The following is a 16596-nucleotide window of genomic DNA, read 5'->3' on the forward strand; positions in this document are numbered from 1 at the left end:
CTAGTGCCTGGCCCCTCAGCTGGCAGGGCTGCTGAGCAGCTGCTCTCACTGCTGCTGCCCCAGTCAGGCAGGGACTCTGACTTGGAGTGAATGCCTGAAGGCCAGTTTCCTTCATCTGGAAACTGCTTCCCAAGCACACTTCTCATGCTGCCACTGCCCTCAGGATGTAGCTACAAAGTGTCACAGAGTGTTTGTGAGGGGTAATGTGGTTAGTGGGGGTCAGACTTGGGTACTTTAGTGTAGAATTTGGGTCTGCCTTTCTAACTATGTTTTTAGACTGGTTGGTTAGTAAAGTTGTAACTCTGATTCAGTGGTCAGTTGTCCATTCTTACCCAACTTAAAACATACAAGTTATATTGATTTTTCTCTTTAAAATTTTTCCAAACTAACTTAGGAGAAGTCATCTCATAAAAGATTAGCAGTCCTGGCCTTCATCAGCTTTGCTATTAATTAATTCTTTATTCATCAAGTAGCACACAGCATGATGTTGTTTGCAAACACTGGATATCAGATAAAGCTCTTGAGTTTTTCTTTACTGTTAATTGGTGGAGCAGTATGATGCTTTTGAAGAAAATAAATTGTTTAAGTCTGTATGTGTTCAGTAGATGGGAAAGAAGGAAAATACAAGGTGGAGTGTGGAGCAAAATTAAAGAAACCCAAGGTGCTAGCAGGTGTAATTGTTGTTAGTTTCTGTATTCTCTAGAGACTGAGGGAGTGAACTTTCAAATACTCTGTTTTAAAGGCTGATGAATTTTTCAAAATCCTAGGAAATGTTCCAGTGCTAAATAAAGAGATTGACAGGTGACTGAAGTGATATCAGGAAAAGAATAGTAATAGTACAAAAGCTGATCCATATTGCATGTTCCACATGCATCGTATTTATTGTAATGAATATTCTATTGAGAAACAAATTTTGTGGAAGTAATTGAGAAACTGTAAACTGTGCCATCCTGTGGCATGTAGCAAATAACAAGGGTAAATTTGCTGAAGTACAATACTGAGATGGACAGTCAATATTGTAATAAGTTCATTTCCACTGTTCTTGCAAAACCCTTGTGTTGGATTTTTTAGTTGCAATCATTTAATTATTCAACCACATACAGCAACAATTTTAAAAATACTTTAAACTATTGCTAGTAAACAATTTTCTTTATCTAATTTATAGAGGGCATGAAGGAAGAACCTGAAGTGCTCTTTGAAGAACTGCTTGAGAGGGCCAAAGCTGGAGAACCAAAAGCACAAACAGAGGTAATTTTATATGGTTTTTGTCCAGTCTTGTTTGCTCTTAATTCCAAGAATAGCACTGCCTGCTGCAGAACTATCACCTCTTCCTCAGTTGAACTGTGTCAGTTTAGATGCTAAACTATTCAAAGGAAGGTGATGCCATATGGTTTCTCTGCCTTGAGAAATGCTGTTTCCTTGAGAGTGTGAGTGGCTTCAGGTCCAACTCTTTAGCATGGAAAAGGTACAGAACTGATTTTGCTTTTATTTTTTTAAAGAAGCATGTGTGGAGCTGTGCAGATAGGGACTGTTGAATTCTGTTGGTTCAGCACTACACTGTATACAAAAATACCAGGGCTCTTAGCCTGGACTCTGGAGGAAGCTGCCAGAGGTGCTTTAGCAGGGACAGAGGTTGTTGGTGATGTTTTGCTCATATACCATTTCTCTGTTGAATTACACATTTTAGAAAAGAAGCTCCTCGTTTATTGAAATCTTTTACTTATTTAATGGCACATAAAATTGAATTAATAATATCAGTTCTGTCCTGCATTTGTTAACACTTGAGGTTTTCTCTTGGGTTTTAGAAAAATTGTACCATTTTTCCACTGTATTCTATTGCCTGGTATAGTGGTCTAGTATTAATAGCTTAAAATTGTGTAGAAGGGTTTTAATTTATATTTAACCTGGTTAGTGTTTTACTTGAGCATTCCTTTCCAAATTCAGCTTTGATGCCAAATAGGAGTGGTTGCCAAATAGGAGTCTCCTACATGATCATTGGTGGTTTTGATCTTTTCCCCAAGGATCACCACTCCTATTGTAAATAAAAATCAGAGGTGGGGATGGGAAAGTAATTCTTTTAAAGCTGGTAAAAGAAAATATGGCAGTGCTAGGCTTGTTCCCAATTTCATCTCAAGTTGTTTCAGGGGCAGGCTGACCTTGGAGTTGTAACCTGAGATAGTAACAAATTCCTCACTTTGAAACAGCTGGTAGCTTTGTGTAGGATGAAACATTATCCTTGAGGGAATCATTGCTGTAAAATCCATCTTTTGGCTCTATTCTCCACACATAAGAAAGCAAAGTACATAATATTCTTTCAGGATATAATTTCCAGTTGAGTACATAGTCTAAGTCTGTGATTCATACATATGTATATGAATGATAGGGGTTTTTCTCCTTCACTATTAATTCCACTTTCACTCTCTTCCTTTATCTCTTTAACTGTGTACGTTTTCTATTCCCACACAATGATAGGATTCTTACCATAAAAAGATACAGCATACAATTTTGCTTCAGTTTGCACTCAGGATGAATTGACTGCCTGAAATGGAGCCTAAAATACAGTAATTTCTTTTTTTTTATGCAGTCACATTTCTTGTTATTTGTGGAGAGAAAATTAGCTTTCAGTTTTTAAAACCCAAAAAGAAATTTATTTCTTCTCTATAGTTGAATACATTCCTTTAGAATCAATTAGAAAAATGTATTTTTATTTCTCACATTTGTAGCAGCATAAATGAGAAGCTGAGATGCTATTTTTGTACTGTTGTTAACAATTGCAAAGTCAAACATAAGAAATCAGTTGGTTCAATGGCTTGTAGTTATTTTATTATTATGTGTTTATTCAAAAATAATTCTGCAATGACTGTGAAAATAAATGCAGTCTGAGTGGCTGTCAACATGTATTACTGCAAATGTATTTTTATTCAAGAAATAACTGTATGGCAGTTACATAAACGAAACACTCACAGCTGGAATTCTGTAAGGGAGAAAAGGCAGTTCTGTGCCTTTAAGAGGATGTCTGCAAGGGGACATCTTGCTTGAGATGACCACCTAACTTAGCAAAGCCAGAGATGGGAACAACCTTCAGAGAAGTACAGTGTGAGGGTCTGTGTTAAGCTGTTACCAAGTATGACTTTATTTCACACTTTCAGCTCATTCTCTCAGAAAGAGAAAATCCCAGACTGCTTAAATGACAGATTTGAGGTTAACACTGTTTCCCATCCATCCTTCTTCCTTTGACTGCTACAGGCCAGAGCTTTGCAGCCATTTTCAGGTAGTTTGATGTAGGAACTTTGCTGTTATAACCACAGACAAGCCAAAAAGCATTTCAGTCATAAAACAGGTTATGCTGTCATTTTGCTTGTGCTATGTGCCTTTTGTGCTATGACTAGTCCCATGAACTGTTAGCTGATGTTGCAATACATGTTTCTATGTCCAAGAGGTCCTTAGAAACTTAAGAGCTGCATGATTAAGTGCTTCCACTCTTGAAGTTTTGCTCAAAATCTCAATGGCTATAAATACAAACCTGCTTAAGAAACAGCTGTTCTTGTCAGATGGATGTTATTTGCCGTGTAACTTGTTCAAGCAATTCCTTTCTGAAATAAATAGCTGTAGGTACATCTGCATTTGAGTGATAGATTACCATGCAATTGCTGAAACATTTTTTTCTTTTTTTGTCTCATACACTCTCTTCTTGGTGTGCACCTCCCATTGAACTCTGGCATGACTTTGTAATCAATGTTTGGATTATCTAGTCCAATTTTCTCCTTATTTCTATATGGTTTTGGATAGCTTCACTGTATGTGCTATGGATTTAATGTCTACCCAATAATGCTCTGTGTGGAAGATGCTCAAGCACTCATTCAGGTGTATGAAACCAGTTAAATGGCTGGAGAAATAACCTTTACTGGAAGAAGAAAGACCTTTCTGATTATATCAGTGCATTTAATCTACATAAGGGTAATGTGATTTATTAATATTTGAACAGTATTTCTTTAGTCACCTTTAGTGGCAGGAGTAACAAATGAAAGTTTCAGAGAACCTTTCAAACAGGGTTTTTTTGTTCCAGCAGATAATGTTGTGGATTTAAAAAGCTATTAAGTTACTGCATTAATTGCTTCTAAAATGTAACTGAATGCAGTAACATTACGGAGAGAGAGAGTGCAGTGAGCCAAGCAAAAATATTTCCCACATTCTTGAGGTATGCAGATAAAATGTCCAGTAGTTCTGGTAATTTTCTGCCATTTAACTTTTTATTGCCTTGTGTTGTGATAAGCAGAAGTGTTTCATACTATTGCATAAATATATCTACTAGTACGTTTTCATATATTTTAATTTTTAGAAGGAAGAAAAAAGGTGGTCTTTTTTTCTTACCTGTAAAAAAGTAATATAGATACCTACTTGGTAATTTCTGTAATCCTGAATGGGAGAATTTTTATAAGCTTTTTCACTGAATTTGCTTGATGCTTAAGCAGTATTAGTTTTATTCCATTCACCAAATAATCACGAGTTTGCTTTGACCTTCAGTGACTGAACTGGTGTGAGTCAGGGATTGCCCTTCTTGAAGCCTGCTTCCATGTCAAGGCCTTGTCAATAGCTTCACCTGAATTTCTGATTGTCACTGGCACCAGATTGCATTGCACTTACTTTTTCTGGCTCTAAAATGAAACTAGCAGTATTGTCTGGTCATTGTTGTAGGAGGAAAAAAATTCAAGAAAACTTTTAACTTGAGCTTCATGAGCTTCACTTCATTCCGCCAGATAACTGAACACCAATGGCAACTGATTCAATGGTCTGGCCAAATGTGTTGCAATTCCTTCTTCCTTCCAGTTCTTCCAGATCTTTCCAATCAGAAGATCAGCTTACAGCTATGTTCTTTAGTGCTAGGAGCAAATGTTTTGATCTTTTGTTCAGAGAGAATTTATCTTAGCTGAGTTCCAGGGGGTGGGAGGGAAGAAAATAGAAAAACATAAAGACAAAGTAGTGTATATTTCAGTATTGAAGGAATTTTGTTTCCTATTTATTATAGGTGGGGAAGCACTTCTTGAAATTAGCAGAAGAGGAGGATGAAGAACTTAACAATTGTAGTGCAGTTGACTGGTTCATCCTTGCTGCTAAGCAAGGTCGAAGAGAAGCCGTCAAACTCTTGCGTAGATGCCTGGCAGACAGAAGAGGTATGGGTTCTCTGGAGCTTCCTGCTTGCACTTCCCACATTATCTGAAACAATATTGTTCTCCTTTTAACTCTGAAAAGAGGGGTTAAAGTATGGTGGAAATGATCATGGCAAAATTGCATGAATAGTTGCTAACAAACTGCTCCAACAGGTAATTTAAAAAGCACTAATTACCAATACTGCTTATTAAAGCATTTTTGTTAGTTAATTGCTCGAATTTTTTAATGAAATCCATGCATGTTCTTCTCGTCCTCACCTTTCATGGAAGCTTCTTTTCTTTGACTCTGAAGAGCGTACATAACCACACACCAGCTACTTATCTGCTGCTGTTTCATTCTTTTGCCCCTCTCCAACCTCTCTTCTAATTGGTCTTGGTCACTGTCTTCTCCCACCTTAAGATTCTCATCTTCCTTCATGCTACTTCCCATGCTTGGAATGCTCTCTTCTCGTCTGCCAACTATCTGAACTCTTATGAAGGGGGGAAAAACCCCAACAAAACAAAAAAGAAAACCCACTTTTATTCAGTTCTTGGTTCCTTTGCATGCCACCCATGCCTGTCTGCACTGCCTTTTGCCTGATCCATTGTGCTTCAAAAGTTGAAGCAAGACATAGTATGATGTATGTCTTGCACATCTTTGAAGTACAGTTTAAATCTAAGCAATGTGGTTAGATTTTGATAAGCCATGGACACAGAAGGGTATTTGAGTAATTTACTTAGGTGGTCAGAATGTGACTGAAACTTGAGAAGTTTCAGACTAAACTGAGAAAAATAAATTGTGAGAAAAGCTATCATTTCTGCATGGTGTGGGATGAGTATGTAATGTATTTTTTCTTTTCTTGAGGCATAACTTCTGAGAATGAGGAAGAGGTGAAAAAGTTATCATCTGAGACTGACTTGGAGAGAGCTGTTCGAAAAGCTGCCTTGGTCATGTATTGGAAATTAAATCCAAAAAAGAAGAAGCAATTAGCAGTTTCTGAACTGCTGGAAAATGTTGGGCAAGTTGACAATGAAGGTTTGTTCATGAATTTATTTATGGTATTGATAAAATACAGACTTATGGGCACAGTACAGCTCGAAATCTAAAGGGCTTTATGAACAATCAGGAATGAGATAATAGTAAATGTACAATCTACTTAAGGTAATGTAACTCTCTCAAAGACTAATCCTCTTTTAATAACAATGCTTTCTGGACCAACACTTGCTGTAGGTTGTGGGTCACTTAAGGACCTGTTCAATTGACCATATATTTAAAATCCCTTTATTTACCACTCGCTGTCTTTGGAAAATAGATATTTTATGGATCTGCTGTATTTGATTTTTCTTTCCCTTTAACAGTCATCCTGATGATACCTCACGTGTTTCAGTTTACAGATTCAGTCTTCAAGACATTCTGCCACTACAGCACTAATGTTAGCTATGGCAGTCGTGTTTCTTTTTCTAATACAGTAACGAGAATATAGAAAACTAGGCACTTGTTACCTGTTTCTGTGTAAGTTTGTCTTTTTCCTACTTTGAAGAAATACTGTTCCCCAGATGTTGCAGTAACTGTTTGATCACTTTAGTTGACTGCTTTGACTTTCCATAAACTTCTGTTATTGAAACAGATGGTGAGAAGCAGCCTGGCCCAGTCCCAAAGTCCGTGCAGAAGCAGAGAAGGATGCTGGAGCGATTAGTGAACAGTGAATGTGAGTACATGTGAGTGCCTTCAGTCTTGGCCAGTAGTTTTAGTTTCTAGTTTGCTTTGGTAAGCAATTTTGTGCTGCCAGACTAAGAATGTGTAGAAAGTTTGGATTGCAATAAACTGATAGTGTCAGTTTATTCTGTGTGGAAAACAAATAACTGATCTACATGTGAACTCACAGAAGACATCACCATTGCAGTCAACTACTAAAGGGAGTTTGCATGTCATTTGTTATTTTTATATTCTTGCCGTTTCAGCACTCAGAAGTCTATTCAGCAAAGAAGATTTTCACTTTCAATATTTTCTTTTAGTTCTAAATGGAGTAGTGTTTCTGATTACAGTGAGGGAATGAATTATGCACCAATTTAAATGCAGACAGATCCTTCATTCTATTTGCCTAGCTTCCATTTGCCCTTCCCTTATAATTAATATTTGTCTTTTCATATTTGTTCAGTGAATGATTTAGGAAAGATGCACCAAGATACTTCTTTCATTATTTACAGCAGCTTAGTTCGTGTATTGCAAAGAATTAAACCCCTTAACACACACAGGGTCAGTCAGATTTGTAGACCAAAGTTTGTGAGTTTTGTAAGGTTTGGTGAGGTGGGGATTGGGAGTGAAAATTCTCCTTTGTGTGGCATAACTAAGAAATACTGATGTGCTTTTGGGCTTTTAGGAGGAAAGTCAAAGTGTTATATTAAGAAAATGAATTATCAACAATGCAGCATGTTTAGTTTTTCAAGAACAGTATTTAACATAAGGTTCAATTATTAATTGTCAGGAAAACCTCAGTTTCTTGAAATGCACTAAGCCATATTGAATAGGTCATGTGCAATCTTGATCAGTACTTGAATAGCACTTTTAAATATCACAAAGCATATTGTTTACTAATACATCTGAAGTTAAGATTATGTGAAACTGAAGTGTCATACATGGAGTAGGGAGTCAAATCCGGAGGTTTGCAGGTTTAAACTCATTGAAAGATTAGATTTACATTTCGTTAGGTAAATTTGGCCTTTACCTTCAAGAATTGTGTTTGCAACACAAGTGACTTGAAAAATAGCATTCCTAAGAAGAATAGAGTATTTTAGTTTTCATTAGCTTTCACAGAAGTAAAAGAGGAACAGGGGCACCTGCCTGTGTGAAAACAAGGGATTAAGGGATATGAGAAATAATATTTTGGAAAGCAAGCTTGTGGTCCTATCAAGCCTTCTGTGAGACTATGTCAGCTGTTTTTGTGACTTGGCTGCCACTTTTGGCAAGCTAGAAGCAGTCCTTCAAGGACAAGACTGTTGAGTTTCATTGTCCAGTCATTGTATCATAATGCAGATGTATTTGGGTTCTTTTGAGCTGTGTTGCATTGGGGTTCTTTCCATTCTTTTAGGTGAACTTGCTTGTGGTGCTACAAGTGAGTGCACAGCAAGTCATTTTGTTCTGGATTCTTCAGTAATTCAGAGAGTTATCAGAAAAGGAACTGGCAAATATGGTTTTTTTTTTAAGGCTTAAATTGCAGATAAAATAGCAGGGCAGTAAATGAACATACATGTAAGTGTAGGCAGAAATTTATGTGAATATTTTTCTTTTCCTAGGATGGGTGGGGGGAGGCTGAGGAATTTGTCGCAACCAAATTGAAAAAAATCTATGAATAATAAAGTAGAATCTACAAAATACACTTTTTATATCAATTTAAGAGACACTTGGGTAACAAAATACTAATGACATTTAAAAAAGAAAAGTTTTCATCAAACAATTAAAGGAGGAGTTAAGCTGTTACCTCTTCTCTAAAGAGCTTTTACCTTTTCATGGAGGAACAAGAAAACTGTTACTCTCCAGAATTTACTTCTCTGACTCGCTGAGTTTCTTCATTTACCTTGCCAGAAGGAGATTCTTCTTTTAGTGTTAGTACATTGACCATACTTGGAAGATAATTTTTAAGCCAGATATGTGTTTGCAGATATCTGATCTGGGTTGTCCTTAATGGAGGTATAAACAGAAAATTAGAGGTGACACTGTCAATGGGCAGTAGTTGCATGCCTGAGAGGGTGCATGTCATTGCAGTCGATTGGCCATCTATACATAGTAAGTTAACAACTCCTTCCTTCTCAGGATGTCCCATGCTCCTGTAAAAGTGCTGTTAAGGTATTTTTGTGAGGTTCTAACATGTCTGCTGATTCTACACGAATAAGATTATTCCAGCACTGTATATTTTTTCCCAATAAGACAGTAAATTTACATGACACCTTTCATATGAGGCTTAATCTGAAGCCCCCCAAAACACCTAAAGAGTCTCAGAGATTTCTTGATGCGAGTAAAGTTGCCTTACAGTCTGTGAATAATAAGAATAGATAGCAAAAATAAATCCTTTCTTGTTTCTTGGGAGGCATGCCAGATGGTATTTTGCGGGACATAAGGGTTCATGCATGGAGGAGGAGGAGCGGTAAAAGCCCAAGCCAAAGACAGCATCCATATTGTGAGATTAAACCAAAAGACAGATTGTAAGATACTGATTTTCTGTTGAACTCTTAACATTCCTCTTCCTCTAATATGTATCTTGAGACAAATACTTTTTTTTGTTCTATATCTCCAGTGTTTTCAGTCTTAAATGCAAAACTATTTGTATGTTGCTTCTATAAATGTAGCATATTTAAAATTTTTTTGGCCCCAAACCCATTAATCCTCTGGTTTTGAATTTGATGAAGCAGTTATCAGTCTCTTTAAAATGTCAAACTAGTAAGCAGGCCAGCTTTCATATCTTTGCATCAGCTAACTAGTTAAATTTACTGTGTAGGAAGTGTGTTACAGATTTTTGTCATTCAGTTCTTTCATGTATACAGCAATGTCATTTGCTTTGGTTTATGGAAAAAAAATGCTGTTAATTATTCTCCTTTACAAACTGCATCAAGCTTGTCTGCCATAGAAACAAGTTAATTCATGCTAATGTAGAGAACTGGGTGCAAAGAGTTTGAACCAGTGTATAAATCATCTTCTGTCTTGCTGTTTCCCTGGAGTTTTCAGTAGTAACTCTGTGCCTCCCTTATGCTCACAAGAGTGGATAAGGATCTTCCAGGGCAGAGGGATGAATTTTGTCTCTATGTAAACAGATCAAGGTCTCTTTTGTTGCTGGTAGCTGTTTTAGATCACAATTGATACAGTTTGGAGGAGGCCCTTTGTATGGCCACATAGCATATTAAATTAATACACTTTAGGTAATCCATAATTAGTCTCATAGATATAATAATTGTGTCTTTCCCATAATTATATGTCTGTAACTTCTGAACTCAAAAAATTGACTGCTAAATGACAAATCAGAAGTCAGTGTTTCAGTTGATGATATGCAGATAATTCATTACTGCTTCTGTAACATCTTTCTTTCCAATGCAGCTGTTGGATATTTCTCTGAAGCAGATAAAATAGTTTATGATTTAAAACTATGACCTAATCCAGTAGTCTTTTTTCCTGTGGAATCCTTGCAGATAAGCTACATTCACTCACTCTGTTATCCTACTTATCAGTATAACAAACTTACCTGCTGATCTGACAAGATGTAGAGTATTATATATGTTGCTGTCTCAAGGAGATTGTTGTTTTCAGCAGAGATCTCAGGACAAGTTGCAAGGTAAACCTATGTTGTCAGTAGTTCAGTTTTTGTAGACTAGGTTCTGTCAGGAAAAGAAATTAATATTCCAATTCATAATCAATACAGTGTTGTGATAAAATTTATTCCATATTTTCATTTTATCTTTCTAGCTAAAAAATTTATTGCTTTGGATGACTTTGTTGAAATTACCAAGAAGTATGCAAAGGGAATCATCCCATCTAACTTGATTATGCAGGAAGAGGAAGATGATGAGTTGGCAGGGAAGAGTCCTGAAGAATTACCCCTACGACTGAAGGTAAAAAGACAATATGGAACAGGTTATGTTGAATAGCCTCTTAAGCATCACAGACAAAACAGGAGTGACTTGCCTTTCTCTCTCAATACTGATGTTTAGTCTGTGTAGATCAGTACAAGAATTGTTGCTGTAACTTCTTTTTGGACTTGACCTCATTTATAGGTTTTAAGTTTCATATATATGAGTCATGTATTTAAAAGAAAGTGACAACAGTTTTCCTTGTAAGGGGACAATCTACCTTCATTACATCTTCAGTGAGGATTTAAATGTACCTGTCATCACTGCCCTATTTTTATTGTAGATGTTGCTATATGCTTCATATCTTTCCAATTTAAACAGGAGCAAGCAGGTGGGAAAAAATATCCATAGCATGAAAAGGTTCTGTTATGATGAAACTTGCTGTTAGCTTCTACACTGATACTTCTCTAGACAGTGAAAGAAGGGAAAATAAAGGTGCATGCCTTCAATACTGGCATAAATTTTAGGGGATGTGTGGCTGCTGACCTGCATTTTTGCTCTAAGTTTGTTGTCCATTATCATATTTCAGGGGTGGGGAAAAAAGGGGGAGTGAAAGGTGTCACTTTCCAAGCTTTTGCATGGCTAATTGTCTGAAAGAGATGCATTTCTGAAGAACAGAGATGCCTTCACAAATAAACAAGCTTTTTGCCCAAATCACTGGGGCATGTGCTGTCCCAGTTCATCACAGTGCCACAGGTATTTGCTGGAACATTCTTGGCTTTTCCCCTTGAACTAATTAATATAAAAATGTAAGATCTGGGAAAACACAAAAACTTTCATTTTATGGGGGAAGGACAATTGATTGCAGCATCTAATGTCTCAATGCAATATTTGAATGTGTGTTTGAAAAATCCAATACCTTTTAATTGATCTTTTGTAGAGTATGGTTGGTTATAGGGAGAGTGTTCAATCCAGTTTCTCTGTTCAATGACTGTGTTCGAAAATGCCAGGTAAAATAGGTAGAATTTTAAGATCCTTTACAGTTACTGTTGTGGAGTTAAAAGATTCTGTAGATGTGTAGTAATTGAATTGCTGCTGCTGCTGCTTCCAAAGCAGATTTTGACAGCTGCATCCCTAGATGCTTAGCAAGGATTGTTTAAAGATAAAACCGCAGCTGTAAAGACTTCTGTATGTGTATATGAATCATAGGCACTACTTCCTGCAGTGTATCTGCATAGAATGTATAGCATAATTCTTGCAGAATGTGACAGTTACATGCTTTGAAGTACAGTACTCGCAGCTCAAGTAATGACTTAAGATAGTGCAAGGCTGTAGCCGTGTAGTTTATCTTCAGTATGAAGTTAGCAGAGCGGAATATTTGACTAGGAAGCCATTTAATTATATGTGTCAAAGGTAATGAAATACATCTTGCCTGAAATCAAAATTGTCTCTGAGCTTCGTCTGACTTAGTTAATAAAAATGGAGCTAATAATCTCAGACACAGTAATCTTATTTTATTGGCAACATTGATCTGAAATATAAATCTTTTCATGTTAGCTGAGGTTAGACAACTGGCTGCTACTGCTTCAGCTAGGAATGTTTGTGATACAAAACTGTAAAGATACAAAACTGCTTGTTAATAAAATGCTTCTTTCTCTTTTTCCAGGTTGTAAAATATCCACTTCATGCCATTATGGAAATTAAAGAATACCTTATAGATATTGCATCAAAGGCAGGAATGCATTGGCTGTCTACCATTGTTCCAACACACCATATCAATGCTCTCATCTTTTTCTTCATCATCAGTAATCTGACAATTGATTTTTTTGCCTTTATTATTCCATTAGTCATATTCTATTTGTCCTTCATTTCTATGGTGATTTGCACACTGAAAGTTTTTCAGGACAGTAAGGCTTGGGAAAACTTCCGTGCTTTGACTGACTTACTGCTTCGTTTTGAGCCAAACCTGGATGTTGAGCAAGCTGAGGTGAACTTTGGATGGAATCACTTAGAGCCGTACATTTATTTTTTACTGTCGGTATTCTTTGTCATTTTTTCCTTCCCTATAGCAAGCAAAGACTGTATACCATGCTCAGAGTTAGCTACTGTCTCAGTTTTCTTCACAGTGACAAGTTACATGAGTTTAAGCACGTGTGCAGAACCTTACACGCGAAGGGCATTAATGACTGAGGCAGCTGCAGGTTGCTTATCCCTATTGCAGGTATTACCTGGAAATTTTGGCTACTTGAAATTCTTAGGTAAAACCTTCTTTACAGTTCCTGTAGGCCATTTCTTTGTGATCAATGTAAGCATCCCATGCCTTCTGTTTTTGTACTTGTTCTATCTTTTCTTTAGAATGGCTCAACTACGGAATTTTAAAGGCACCTACTGCTACCTGGTCCCATACCTGGTGTGTTTTATGTGGTGTGAACTCTCTGTGGTCATTCTGCAGGAGTCCTCTGGCATTGGGCTTGTTCGTGCATCCATTGGTTACTTCCTGTTCCTCTTTGCACTCCCAGTGCTGGCTGTAGGCATTGCACTCATGTGTCTTGTCCACTTCATTAAGTGGTTTTTGTCTTTGGAGCTCATGAAAATTGTAGTGACCCTGGTTTTGTGTGCTGTTCCTTTGCTCTTTCGATGGTGGACAAAGGTTAACTTTTCCATAGTTGAAGTGGTGAAATCGCTCACTCGAAGCTCAATTGTGAAACTCATTCTGGTGTGGATTACAGCTGTAGTGCTGTTCTGTTGGTTCTATGTGTATCGATCTGAAGGCATGAAAGTTTACAACTCCACCCTGACGTGGAATCAGTATGGTTTCCTCTGTGGACCCCGGGCCTGGAAGGAGACTAACATGGCACGTACTCAGATTTTGTGCAGTCACCTGGAAGGACACCGAGTGACGTGGACCGGGCGGTTCAAATACGTGCGCGTGACAGAAATCGACAATAGTGCAGAATCTGCAATAAATATGCTTCCGTTTTTTATTGGTGATTGGATGAGATGCTTGTATGGTGAAACCTACCCTCTTTGTGATCCCAAAAATGTTACACTGGAAGAGGAAGAATTGTGTCGTCTGAAGTTTTTGACAAAGCATAAATGCCATATGAAAATGTTTGATCGGTACAAATTTGAAATAACTGTGGGCATGCCTTTCAGTAACAAAAATGGAAGCAAGCCTATAGAGGAGGATGATATAACCAAAGATATTGTGCTGAAGGCAAGCAATGAGTTTAAAAAAGTGTTGCTGAACTTGAGGCAAGGGAGTATAATTGAATTCAGCACAATTCTGGAGGGTCGTCTTGGCAGTAAATGGCCTGTCTTTGAACTGAAAGCAATCACTTGCTTGAATTGCATGTCTAAACTCTTACCTGCAGGGAGGCACGTGAAAATAGAGCAGGACTGGAGGAGCACAGTGCATAAAGCCATTAAATTTGCTTTTGATTTTTTCTTCTTCCCATTCCTGTCAGCTGCATAATGTTCTCTCATATTGGTTCAGTGGCATTTTCAGTGTCCACTGCATTTACACTACCAAAGGTTTGGCTTCTTAAGAGGAAAAAAAAATCCCAACAAAAATCTACCTTGCTGTAGCAATGCTCAAACAATGTGCTAATACAGAGCACTGGTTGAGTTTTGCAAGTGTACACACCGAATCCTGACCTTAAACCCTGTATGACTGAAGTAATATATAGTAGTTTAATATTATAAATGAATGCAGGGGATCACTGCTGACTAATTGCATGGAGACTGTTTTGTCCAAAATGGATATATTGCCTGTGGTACAACACTAGATGCATTCACTTGCTCAGTATTAAAAGCACTTTACTCTTTTAAGTATTCACAATGTGCCCATTTGTATTTTCACAGGTATGGTTTAGAATAGGTAGCTGACAATAGCTTTTGTTGCATTTATTGCTTGTATTTATTTGGTATTTTCTAGAAAAAAGTGATCTTAGTGTCAGTACCTGGTGGTGATATTTGCGTACAGCAATCACTGTTTCACTATTTGTCCAGAAGGTAGTGACCACTGTTTTTTGAAAGGGCACAACATTTCACACCCCAGCAAGGTTTTACAAAGTCCCCAGTCTTCTACCTAGCATTAAATATTGTGTATGAAATTTGCTATTTGTTCTAATTGGTTACACTAAGGTATAGTCCATGCTGGTGTGTGAAAGGCAAATACCAAGGCTGTATTGAGATGGTACCAGTAATAGACAAGCCACAGCAACTGAAATTATACCTAAAAGTCTGTAGTGGAAATGGAAATAGAATATTTGTTTAATTACTTGTATTTTGCAAATAAACATGAAGTACAAACTTTTGTTCATTATGCTCTGACATTGTGACCAGTTGTTTGTGTTGTGCTGATAGCAGCTTCCACTGAAAAATTCAGTTCCACTGAAAAGATTTAGAATGTTTAAATTATTGTGATGTGAGATACTTGAAGTTGCACATGACGGTTTTGAAGTCAACAGTAAAATCTGGTGTGCCAGGTGAAGTTTTTGTAGCTGTGCAGTCTACAAGTAGTGCTTCCCCCTGCTTTTGTTGTGACTTTGGACCCTTTCTGGACACTGTGGCTGCACGTCACAGATACATCTTGCCTTTTCCCTGACTCCTCCACTGAGCCTGCTTTAGATTTCTTTTTGCCTTTGTGTGTCAGTCATCACCAGGACCAGAGAGAAGGGTTAGCAATGAAAACCTGATAGAGAAGGGGAAACTTCTGGGACAATGAGGCAATGGCTGCTTGCTAGCTATGAGCACCCTCTTGAGCATTACCCAGAGCTGCAGCTGGGAGGGAGGATGCCAAAGGCACCTCCAGGTGTGCTACCCAGTGCCCACGGCAGAAGCCCCCACCATCCAAAGCCCCACAGTCATGCTTCAGCCCATCAGAAAATCTATGACGTAAAACCATATCTTCAGGGTGCTTCTAGCTTTGAAAACTGCTCTGTTTCCACCTGGAGAAAAAAAAAAAAAAGGAATAAGATAGCAAGTAAATGCAAGTATTGACAGCTTCCCTTACCTAGGCCCATTTTGGCTGGAAATAAGCCAAACTTATGCCTTTCTCCTCCTTTTCTTAGAACATCTATAGGCTCTTTTTAGATACCCAAACATTCTTCCTGGCTCTGAAATACAAGCACAAAAGATTTTAAGTTTTTTAACTTTTTTTCCCTTACGTACGTCATTGTGAAACTTCTATTCATATGTTTGTCAGGAGGAAAAAAAAAGGCAATAGTCTTGGGATTTAGAACTAATGTTAAAATTTCTCCTTTTAGCTTTTTCCCTTTGTATGGATGTCAACTTAGTAACTTACTGTGGTGCATTTTGAACGAGTTGTTACATGTCTTAAAAATGAAAAAGTGATTCGAGTCAGATGTGGGAAATTTTGCAAGAGGAGGGAGAGTACTTGATTTCTTTGGAATTAGTTGCTTTTTAAAGACAAAAGGCTTAATCTTGGTACCTCACTTCCCATCTGTATCATAGTAACAACTCTGAAACTTGTATTTCAGCCTTTTTTGTGGAAGTTGTTAGAGGATATTGGCATATAACTGTTACGAATTATTAGCTAAAAATCTCTGGTTCCTCAGAGGGGGAGAGCGCCTTCAAAAATACTCAGTATTGGTCAGATTCAAAGTTAAATAATCACCCTTTATGCACTTACATGAAGGAAAAAAAAAACGCAAAGCCAAACTCTGAATTAGCTAGATGCTAGGAAAAATAACCCAGGTGCTCTGTAGTGATGGATTGATGGGGATACTTGAATTTGTCAAGTGCCTCCTTCCAGCACAGGTAGGAAGTTTTGCACAGTAGCACATTGAAGATCATTTTCCATATGTTTTCTATTCTTCAGTGCAGCCACAAGGGACAGAGGAAGCAAATTTTACTTCAAGACCTTTAA

General features: G+C 37.5%; 1 protein-coding gene across 3 annotated transcripts in view; it reads left to right on the plus strand.

Annotated features, from left to right (window-relative positions):
- WFS1 (wolframin ER transmembrane glycoprotein) overlaps positions 1-15038 on the plus strand; it is a 32623-nt gene extending 17585 nt beyond the window's left edge. For all 3 annotated transcript variants that reach the window (XM_053941104.1, XM_053941106.1, XM_053941105.1), the window contains exons 3-8: positions 1166-1248; positions 5027-5171; positions 6013-6183; positions 6776-6856; positions 10600-10745; positions 12370-15038. In XM_053941104.1, coding sequence (XP_053797079.1) covers positions 1166-1248; positions 5027-5171; positions 6013-6183; positions 6776-6856; positions 10600-10745; positions 12370-14178 — 2435 coding nt within the window. In that variant the 3' untranslated portion in view covers positions 14179-15038. The remainder of the gene's footprint in view (positions 1-1165; positions 1249-5026; positions 5172-6012; positions 6184-6775; positions 6857-10599; positions 10746-12369) is intronic.
- The last annotated feature ends 1558 nt before the right edge of the window (positions 15039-16596 follow it).

Source organism: Vidua chalybeata, chromosome 4 (assembly GCF_026979565.1).
Source record: "Vidua chalybeata isolate OUT-0048 chromosome 4, bVidCha1 merged haplotype, whole genome shotgun sequence".
In the NCBI taxonomy this organism is placed as follows: Eukaryota; Metazoa; Chordata; class Aves; order Passeriformes; family Viduidae; genus Vidua; species Vidua chalybeata.